Genomic DNA, 11,281 nt, shown 5'->3' on the forward strand with positions numbered 1-11,281 from the left:
TGGATGAGACTTTGAGTCACCTGGTCTAGTGGAAGGTGTCCCTGCTGCTGGCAGGGGGGTTGGAACTAGATGATCTTTAAGGTCGCTTCTGACCCAGACCATTCTATGATTCTATACTCCTGTGCTGAGTTTATATCCTAGAAGGATTTGGAACAGTGAAAGGAGAGTCTGAAGTCATAACATTTGTGACATAATGTCATCATTTCTGGTAAAGAGGCCCCTCTAGGGAGCAAGAATGACATCCTGCTGATTTAATTCTAGGTTTTCTTTTTTTTCTTTTTCCTCACTTTTTTGGCCCCCTTCTCTTTTATTTGTAAACACAGACTTTCATAATTACTCTTCTCATTTGCCTTTTTCTGTGAGAAATTGAAGAAAAATCTGCAGGAGTCAAAATCAGTAACAAGCTTTCTCGGCTCTAAGCATCTTGAGTGAAGCTCTCAACTTACTGTAAAAATCCAACTGTTTAGTCAGCGCTACTTCACATTGAGCATCGCTTTGAAGTATAATTCAGAGACATTCATGTGAACTATTGATTTCCAGATAATCAGTTTCTTACAATTTGGCTGCTGTCCTTGCTGCACTTTGAGTTGCATTAGCAGTCTATTTAGTGTCCCATTCCTCACCATCTCTTTGGGACTTGTTTTCACTGCTGTGTGTAATTGAAATAGTGAACCCCCACTAATGAACAGGAAAAGAGGAAATTCTCCAGGCTGTGGCAGAGAGCCTTTGGTAGTTGTAGTAAAGATCTCATCGGTTCTTGTTTGGGGTAGAGCCACTATATGATTCTTTTTTATGAAGCCTGCAACATTGTTTGGCTTCTAAATAATTATTAGACCCAGCTGATCTTACTGCTTTTCTTTTGGTTTATCCTTTTATCATGTTTTCCCTGGAATGTTTTTCTGTAGGAAGTATCTACTTTCTGTAGTAAATAAATCCATTTTAATGAATTTATCTTGGATAGCTTTTTTAATGCAAAAGCAATGATTTCAGTTGAAACCTTCACTTAAAATTTTTAATTTTCCTTGCTAGTATTTCCTTACTAATGCTTTTTTGTTGCTTTTTTGTTTTGTTCTGTTGCCTTGTAATTTGTGGGAGTGGGAAGATGTGCTTGGGACTAGGTGTAAGACATGGTCTTTGAGAGAGCTGAGCAAGTGGCTTTCAGTCACCCCAGTGGGAATCTGAGATCTGTAATTAAATAGCTAGATATGAAATTATGAGTCCAATTTTACTTTGATTTTTTTTTATTATTCTTCAGATTGTTGACCTATGGTCTGTGTTGGATACAGGTGGCTTTTATACTAGACATTCACTAGATATTTCTGAAAATGAGAAGGGTAGTACTGCTTGGCAGTCTTATGTCATGATGCCAAATGAAGGAAATCTTTGTATTTCTTTAAATACTTCTGATTATGGAGTATTAGTTAGAGCCAAAACCAGTAACAGTTCATTTGCTTTTATATAACTTAGCATAAATAACATAGGCTTTTTTCAACATACAGAATGAGTGAGCCAGTTGTAAAGATGTATGACTTGCTTAATTGGGAATATGTAGGTGATTATTTATAAAGTTACAGTTCTAATGCTCTCTAACACCTAGAATATTTTTTATATTGTTTGATGGAGCTGTCACAAAAAAAGCTCTATCCTCTGGTAGTCACTGGTAATTTTTTCCCTATTTCTTTTCTGTTTAGAATTTTAACTTCCCATAGTAACTGTATGTAACATTAATATATAAATTGGTTTGTACTTTGAGCCCATATGTTATGGGCTAAACTTTTCCAGCAACCTCAGGTGAGCAAGAGGTTGCCATTGGGTTTCAGGCAGTTGAACAAGTAAGGAAAATACACTTGTCTTATAGTCTGATCTCAAACTTTTCATCAGTAACTTCTTGCCTCATAAGCTGAGCTGTCGGCCTTTCCTGGTATTAGTAACAACATTTAAATTAAGATGGTGTCAGTTATCAAGATGTACAGGAGCCTTTCCTGGTATTAGTAACAACATTTAAGATGGTGTCAGTTATCAAGATGTACAGGAAATTGGCCAACTGAAAGGGAACATCTCATGCTGATGGTAGGGATTATTCATAGAATCATAGAATGGTTTGGGTTGGGAGGGACCTTAAAGATCATCTAGTTCCAACCCCCCTGCCATCAGCAGGGACACCTTCCACTAGACCAGGTTGCTCAAAGCCTCATCCAGCCTGGCCTTAAACACTTCCAGGGAGGGGACATCCACAACTTCCTTGGGCAACCTGTTCCAGTGTCTGACCACCCTCACAGTGAAAAACTTCTTCCTAATATCCAATCTAAAACTACCCTCCTTCAGCTTAAACCCATTTCCCCTTGTTCTGTCATTAACTGCCCTTATGAAAAGTCCCTCCCCAGCTTTCCTGTAGGTCCCCTTCAGGTACTGGAAGGCCGCTAGAAGGTCTCCCCAGAGCCTTCTCTTTTTCAGGCTGAACAGCCCCAACTCTTTCAGCCTTTGTGCTGATGGGATGTTCTCAGTGGCGTTATTTATCTAGTACCAGACAATGTTTTTAGTAAAGCAATGCACTCAGAACCATAGAGAGGTTGTAAACCCTCCTGCTCGTCACAGTGGAAAGAGCTATATATTTTTTGAAAAGGAACTGTGTTGCTATCATGTGAATAGAAAACATTGCATTTCAAGCCACATTGGAAGGAAACTGAATGATGAAAACATGAAGTTGGAAGTTATCTAGTTACAGCATTTTGGTTGAACCTATTTTATTTTTTTGTAATAGTAAATAGTATCCCTGTGTAACTGGAGATCTGCTTAGGGCTCATGGATCATTTGGTTTGGTTATCTCGTTTGAGTTCATCGATTTTGGAGGTGTTGATAACTCAGCTTCCATTTAATTTTATTGTTTTAGGTTTTCAGGAAAAAAACCAAGGAATTTAGGCAACAATACAAAGCTTATAGAATGGTTACCACAAAATGATCTCCTTGGTGAGTATCTATTTTGATCATATATCGCTTCTTCTCACTCGAGTTCAGGTTGTTCTTCCAACTATATTCTACTGAGTTAGCGATCACTGTAAAGCGAGTATAATTTCTGTATTGGAAGTCATAGAACAAGGATATAGAATTAGAACTTCAAGATGATGAAATCAAACACCTTTCTGATGTTAATTATCTTTCCCTGGCAATAACTCAATTTTTTTTTTCCCCTAAGTTAATTGTGTGGAAAAGGACATAATTATTCTAATGACTATTTGGCTTAATAAATGGGAGAGGTTGTTGACAAGTGTCTTCTATAGCATGGGAGCTATACAGTTTGAGAAAAAAAAATTATTAAACAGAAGTAAGTACAAATTTTCTTGAATCTGCCATTTGAGGAAACTGATGACTTTAACTGTCTTATGAAAAAGCGTGGTATGGTGTTCACTGGTCTCTTCATGGAAGAGTCATAAAACCGAGCATACAGAATTTTTTCCCACTGCATCAGAACAAGTCTTAGTGGTTTGTATGTACTGCTGTATATATACACATTTATTTTTTCACCAAAGAAAGCTCTAACAGAACTTGGGCATGTGTTGCAAGCTGATAATAACCTTTCTGTTTACCTAACGTGAGGTGCTCCAGGGTCTCAGATGCAGAGATGAAACTTGATATTTTTCTGGTTTTTGGTAAAGACTATCTTAGAGTCTCCCTATTTTATTTTTTTTCCCTTTCTTGTCTGTCAAGGGCTAGCTGAATAAATGGCAGATCTGAGGGACCATAGAATATTTATGATTGTCTCTGGAATACCTGGATGCCTCTGTGTTTGCAAAACAGCTCCAGTGCTGTGATAAGTGCTGATGAATGTGTTAAGCATGCATGTGTGTCAGTGTGTGTGCATGTCAGCTGGAATATTTATCATAATGTAGTCATTAGGCAAAAGACTTTTAAAGCAGGCGGATTTGTTTTAGTTACTAAATTGCTCTGAGGCAGTCTCATTTTTTCATTATGTAAGGTTATTCTAATTATTGTCAGATCTTGCTAGCCTGAAGTAAGGCATGTGAAGCTTTAGAAAGAATGCAATTAGCAGTTGTCCTGTCATCAAATAGCTTGTATTTCATATTAATAATGAGGAAAAACGCTCCCTCCCTGGCTCATTTGTACCTGCTATACTGGTTATAGTCACCACATGCAGCTATTCAGGCGTCAACAATGTCTATTAATTACTCCATTAATAATTTTACACAACTTGTATACATGAGAATTGTCTTTGTGGTGGGTGTTTCCTCTCTCTTGGGGTATAAGGAAATTATCTAATGCATGTTAAGGAGGAGAACTTCAGAAGGAGCTGTATTCACTTTTGCGTTCCTGAATTGCAGCCACAGAAACATGGTGACAAATGTTTTGTACCCGGTTGCTTCAATAACTTTACATTATGGAGATGTAAATTTTTTTTTAATCTTCATGCCTCTTCTATTTTCAGGTCACTCTAACATTAAAGCTTTTCTTAGTCACGGAGGTTTGAACAGCATTTTTGAAACCATGTACCATGGGGTCCCGGTGGTGGGCATTCCCCTTTTTGGAGACCATTATGATACTATGACTCGTGTGCAGGCCAAAGGCATGGGAATATTGTTGAACTGGAAGACTGTCACTGAGAGTGAATTGTATGAAGCCCTAGTAAAAGTTATTAATGACCCCAGGTATGGAATGAGCGATTGTTTCTTGCTTTCATTTTAAGTTATTGTTACAGGTTAAATATGCACATACAGAGCCTTTGTGCAAGGGGAAAAATGCACCTTGGGATTTATTTGTGTGTACAGTTGGGGCAAGTCTTTAGATGGTTGTCCCATTTCACAAGATTACTCAATTGATCAGGTTTCTGTGTAGGTGCTAAGCCGGTTGCTCAGCCTACCAGAACCCAATTTTCTTATTTGCTTTTTGCAACAGTTGCCATGGAAAGGGTAGAAAGGTTATAGAAACAAACCTGTCCTGACTTATTCCTTGTTGCAGGCCAACAGTTCTTTTTATGTGTCTTGATTACTCCATATTTACCAGTCAGTTGTGCTGACTAAGGTGCCTGGAGCAAAATATACCTGTACAGTGGAGGTATTTAACATATAAACCTGTATATGGAGGCATTTAAAGAGAGTGACTCTTTTCTGTAGTCCCGTGATTTGATTTAAAAAAAAAAATCTTCCTGTTCTGCCAGTTATACCTCTCTTAAGGTCAGGAAGGTCACTTATGTTTGTTGCAATTAAAATATTCTAAGAAATTATAATGAATATGAGAACTCCAGTCTGTTCTTTGTAATTTTTTTTGTTACTGAGGTGGAATAAATAAAAGCCCACAAACTGTGTTTCATAATTCTAATTCCAGCAAATGATTTTGCTCAGGGATATTAAAGTGCGAGGCGAATCACTTTGCAAGTTTGTTCTGAATCTGTTTTAAACATCTATGATGTTCAGACTATCTCCAGATTAAAACTAATGATGTGTTAGATGGTCGTTTATTGTGTCAAACTAACAGTTGTTTTGGAGTACGGTGCTGACAGTGCTCCTTGCTTTCATGGGAGCAAAGTTTTTAAGCAATGCTTGCCTTGGGAAAGGAGAAACCTGTGAGGAGTGAGCAGCAGAACAGCAGTGAAGAGGGATGTCACTGAAGAGATCTCGATAACATCAGTTGCATCACCTTTCCCTTGTGCAATTATCCTTAGTAGAAAGGCAAGTCCTGCATAAATAACCTGTTGACCCTGCAGCTGTGGTGAGGAAGGAGAGGAGGAATTTGACATGATTGGCTGCTGGGGACAGCCTGTTTTGAAAACTAAAAAGTTTTAGGCTGAACTCTGGACCCAAACAGAAATAGTGTATTGTGCAATCAAAAACAATTGCTTTGTTCTGTGTTTCTCTAGTAATTCAGTTGCACAATAAACATAAATGAGTGTTGTGTTAGACACACATTTATGTGTAACAAGGTAAGTTGCCACTTTACAGTGGGAAGGAGAAATATGTCTCACTCAATAGGATTAATTTTGGATTAAGATTCCCCTTTGGCAGCAGGCCAGCTTGGCTCTTCATAGCTTTGATGAAGGGTGGATTTCTGCCTTTAGTCACATGCAGGTCTTCTAGTCTTTCTTCATCAGTGAGCTGTAAGGACTGATGTAAAGACAGATGATCTGTGTCTAGCCCTCTGCACGCTGGTGGCTGCGAGAGTCCTGCAGTAATATGCTGTTTGATCTGAAGCTCATTCACGTGTTTGCAGGCTTGCATTGCTCAGACCACTGATGATGATTTTTCCTTTCTTCCCTTTTCTTTCTTTTTCTCCCCCACAGCTACCGGGAGCGGGCTCAGAGGCTGTCTGAGATTCACAAAGACCAACCTGGTCATCCTGTTAACCGCACTGTATACTGGATTAATTACATCCTCCGTCACAACGGAGCCCAACATCTACGTGCTGCTGTTTACAGCATCTCTTTATATCAGTATTTCTTACTGGATATTGCCTTTGTTGTACTAGTGGGTGCTGCCTTACTTTATTATATTTTGGCTAGGATAACAAAATTTATCCGCAAACAAAGCAAACATCTTTGGTCAAATGAGGAACATAGCACTGTTAATGGACATTGCCAGAATGGGATACCAAATGGCAAGTATAGAAGAAATGGCCACATTAAGCATGAAAAAAAGGTGAAATGAGCCAACTGCCCCATGTAAAGTAGTAATGAATCAGATCAGTAATCAAATTTTATCGCTGTAACTTAGTCTAACAACTACTTAAAACCTCAATAAGCAGTTCTAACACTCCCCTTCAGTATGTAATATTATGTGACAAAATTCTACAGAACTAAGAAGTCTTTAAGAAAAAAAAAAGGCAAGCACAAACTGAAATGGAAAATATTTTATTCTTAATACTGATGCAGAGAAGTTATTTTGGCACTGAAGTTTTTAGGAGCCTTAATTCTCTAAAGTTATACTATGACTGTATTTATGAATTTTTGGTTTTTAAAAGCTAAATGTGTGTCCCCATGAGGAAAGGTTTCTTTTTATTTGAAGAAGGTTTTTTTTCCTTTTATTTTTTTATTATTTTAATATATCCATCTTTTAGCTGAGAGAACTTTAGTGCTAGCTCTGGGTTTCCTTTGTTGAAGGTTCAACATGTTGTGTAAGAATGCTGTTTAAAAAAAAAAAAAAATTTCCCAGTCTTTGTGCAAGAAATGGCAAGTTGTGGACTGAGAACACAGACATTAAAAAAAAAAATTAAATCATAAAGTGAGCACTGAAGTAAAATAGCAAAAATATGTACATGTTTTACTGATAAGCTGCATGGCTTCTGCTCACTACCAGTACTTTGGAGAAAAGGGCCTTTAGCAAGTCTCCAATATGTCCTAATTTTTAATTTATACCAAATTTTATTTGTTGCCTTTCTCTGCATATATAATTTATGCCATGAAAATGTTAGGGAGTTTTATTTAAGTTTAATATGTGGCTGTGTGGGAAGCAGATTTTCCTAATCAGTAAAAATAAAAGAAACCACCACCACCAACAACAACAAAGAAAATCTAACCCTGTGCTTAATGCAGAAGGTTTTGTAATGGCTCAGAGCTGTGCAGAATCAAACCACTATTTGGGATTTGTTTAAAAACCAAAAAAACAACAAACACCCCCACACACACCTCAAAGTTGAATGTCTTTCCTATTAATTCTCATTATTATTAAGTTCTTTCTAAATCACAATGTTGTAGATGTTCTCTTTCAATGGTTGTATCTGGAAAAATACTACCTTCTATTAGTCTGGGCCATGCAATCCATGTTTCACATAGTTGCCAATACGAATTCTCCAGTGTGGGATGGGAGGCTGCTCTCTGGGTTGGCGACCAGCCCTCCTTCTGAGGTCTGACGAGTTGCGGGGGGTGAAGCCTGGCCACCTGAGTGCAAGGTTTGCAGATGTGGTTGTCTTCCCCTTCCCCTGCTACAGCCCCTCCCTGCAACAATCTCTTTCAATCATTGTCGCCAACGTGGGATGCTGGCGGTCGTGTGCACCCAGGGCAGGGATGCAGGGTGCTGGGCATAAAATCGTAACTGGCCTACGGAACCAGAGTTGGCAACTATGAGTTTATTTCCATGTCATTCTGTTTACTTGGAATTTGCACTACACATGTGAGTGTACGCTTTATTTATTTGTAGTTTGAAATCCCATGCCTGAAAGAGAAAGGAAAGAAACCCATTTACCTAGTGTGTTCACTAACATGGGAAGAGCTGTGATGGTGACAGGATGCTGAGATCATCTTCATACACAGTGATGCAATATTTCACTATCACTCCATCAGGAGCCTCTATCCTGTAGCAATAAATAACAGTACAGATATGTTTCTAATACACAGTACAGCTACATGTACTGCTTTCTGAATACTTGAAGAAATTGGTATTATAAATAAGCATATTAGCTATACCTTTTTACAATCTTGCAGTTTGTGGCAACTAAAGGAGCACATAGAGGCAATGAATGGTGGAATGGTAATAAGACTTCGAGTGTATGAATGACTTGGTTTAAATGTTTTTGGTTTTTTTTTTTTTTTTTGGCATTGCAGAAGGTACAAAAGCACTGACTGGATGATTAAGCATAATTTAATCTCCACTGTGATAAAACTTAAGCAATAAACATGGATTTAATAGAGAAATTTTGTTGTTGGAAGTACATTTTTATTTAGTCGAATGCTATCTTTTAAAAGTACCCAGTGCATGTTCATGTATATAAATGGATGCTTATTAGGATACACAAATTCTTTCTTTTCGGTATATACTATGATGAATCATACATATTTGAAATCAAAAATTATTACATTTTGTGAATGTAGATCTATTTCCTGTAGGAGCATTGAACAATTGAAAGATGGGATGCTTAACTAGATATTTTTTTAAAGCATTTAATTTTTTTTAAATTTATGTAAACATTTCTGATAGTTTCTTCTGTATCTGTTAAGTTACACTGACTTCTTAGAAAGCAAAACCAAAATATTTTCACAGTGATATTAGATGAGATGATTGACTTCTGAGTAGTCTCTTTAGATATAACCATGCTTCAATTCAATTACAAAAAGAGGAAGTTGCTGCTTTATTAATTGTGTTACCAAACTTCTAAATGGGTCTGATCCACCTGAACTATAGAAATACATGTTGTGTTCAAAGTTACTTTCTTGTAAGTTCAAATATGATCTGCTATTGTAGTTGTTTTTTATTTCTATGTCACAGGAACCTGTGTTAGACTAAGTGGGTGGATAATGGTGTGGGAGAAATATTTCCACAAAGTGTGTCTGACAGGAGGAGAGTAAAACTGGTGCAAAATTAGTCACCACTTAGATGTTCTTGGGGCAGGTGTGCAAAAGTCACTAGGTGGCACAGCACAGCTGTGTAACCTGCAGCCCTTGTGCAACTTTCTAAATGGTCTTCACTGCTTTCCCAAATATCTGTGTATAAATACAAAAGTAGTTGGAGCAACTTAGATAAACTGTTCTGTGGGCAAAACTATCAGACAAGAAATAGCCACAGTAAAAAGTACAGCAGATGTCACTTGCACAAGGATTTTCAAAGAAGCTTGAGACACTTGGTATTCTGTTTTCTGATTTCCTTTGAACAGCTCAACAATTCAAGAAGAAAGCAGCCATAAAAACAAGACAGTTTAATTTTCACCTGCAGAAATAGTTTCTGGAGATGGTTATCAAGTATTTGGAGTTTAAGGAAATCAATGAATGTGCTAGCAACTTGTTTCATACTCTCCAGTTCACTTGCAAAATTAGGTTTTTAATATTATTCTGTGTTAATCTCTTTTTGATGTTCTTGAAAGATACCACTGTTCCTGAAGATGATTGTGTTCTGCTTTTATTCTATGGTATGGTAAGTATGCAGTATTTGCTGTAGTTAGTCTGATCTGTACACCTGCAGTGAAGAGATACAATTAAAATACTAGTGTATGCATACATACACTTGAGCATAATTTTAGTCCTACTTGTTTCCAGGGTGCTGAATTTTACCCTATAACTTGTATGGATACCTGTAAGTGGGTTTATTTGTATATGAAATCTAATTAGAAATCTGTATTAGTAAGAAACAGAAAAAGGCTATTTGATTCTTCTGAAGCTGAGCTGTGCTTCCTTTGCTTTGGTGATTTAATTTTCAGCATAATGATATTGTAATTTTTCCTGCAATGAGATCACCTAACTATTTTGGAGGGTGGGGGGAATGTTTGTTTAAAGATACATGTAAAAAATACAGTATTAGACAAGAAATTGTCAGTGTTGTTTTAGCTTGTGTGTAGGGATAAATGGTGCACATGCTTGCAAAAAGAAGTGGGCTAGGGCACTATGAAATACTTTAATTTGTGATTCCATGGGATAGTAATACTCTCTGATTTCCAAGAAAGAAGGCAACACCTCTAATGAGAAGGTTCAGTTATGTAAACATGAGAAAAGAGTCTCTGAATTCATGTTGCTGCTCTTTATATTAAAGGTCTAGGTGTGTTACAGAACAACGGGGAAAGCTGTTGCACTTGGGTTTTGAAGAACAACTCACAAGTCAGAGGAAGGATTAGGATGAAGATCTTGTGAAGGGGAGGAGGAAGACGAATTTTCCTCAAAGAAACTTCATGTTTACCTTCTGTGAACTGTTTTAGTACAGAGCTGTGAATAAAACCAAATAATACTTTTTTAAAAAATTACTTTTTATTCCAGTCTAACAGCATTGGTAAGAGAGAGGTAACTATATTGAGGAAGACCATAACTCCTTCCTTTCATTTGGATAATTATAAAATTAAATGTGGGTGGGGGTGGGGGGGAGAAACACCCAACACCCTCCCCACCCCCCAGTGTATTTTGGTACATACTGCAAATCTGTAGTGTGGATGACAACAGGAGAACTTCCCTCTTTGCCATAGCAAGCAAATGTCCCTGTGTTTCAAGGCTAAGAATCTAGGAGCAATTGGTATTGGTGCTCAGCCAGCATTGAAATCAGCCAGACTGTTGAAGGAAAGACATGTTTAAAAATTCCCAAACTGGCTCACAATGACATCCCAAGGAAGTCTGGGTATTCCTCATTTCTCAGTTTTTCTAACCCCTCTACAGTACCTAAATAATATAAACCTAATGTATCCTCTTAGCCACAAGGAACACATAATACTCGGTTTATGATGCCATAGTCAACTCATTGTGAAATAAGTGTTCATGTAGTGTCTTTATCTCACTGTTAAGATTTGTGTAACTCCAGACGGCATACCCAATCATGACAGCAAGTCTGAGGTTTTGCTCACCTGTTTCACAGAATCACAGAACGTT

General features: G+C 37.5%; 1 protein-coding gene across 1 annotated transcript in view; it reads left to right on the forward strand.

Annotated features, from left to right (window-relative positions):
* LOC104522250 (2-hydroxyacylsphingosine 1-beta-galactosyltransferase) overlaps positions 1-7,301 on the forward strand; it is a 9,715-nt gene extending 2,414 nt beyond the window's left edge. Inside the window, exons 2-4 of the mRNA XM_010164488.2 lie at positions 2,891-2,967; positions 4,442-4,661; positions 6,290-7,301. Of these exons, the coding sequence (XP_010162790.2) occupies positions 4,501-4,661; positions 6,290-6,653 (525 nt within the window). The 5' untranslated portion in view covers positions 2,891-2,967; positions 4,442-4,500 and the 3' untranslated portion in view covers positions 6,654-7,301. The remainder of the gene's footprint in view (positions 1-2,890; positions 2,968-4,441; positions 4,662-6,289) is intronic.
* The last annotated feature ends 3,980 nt before the right edge of the window (positions 7,302-11,281 follow it).

This window comes from Antrostomus carolinensis, unplaced genomic scaffold (genome assembly GCF_000700745.2).
Source record: "Antrostomus carolinensis isolate BGI_N321 unplaced genomic scaffold, ASM70074v2 scaffold10573, whole genome shotgun sequence".
Classification (NCBI taxonomy): Eukaryota; Metazoa; Chordata; class Aves; order Caprimulgiformes; family Caprimulgidae; genus Antrostomus; species Antrostomus carolinensis.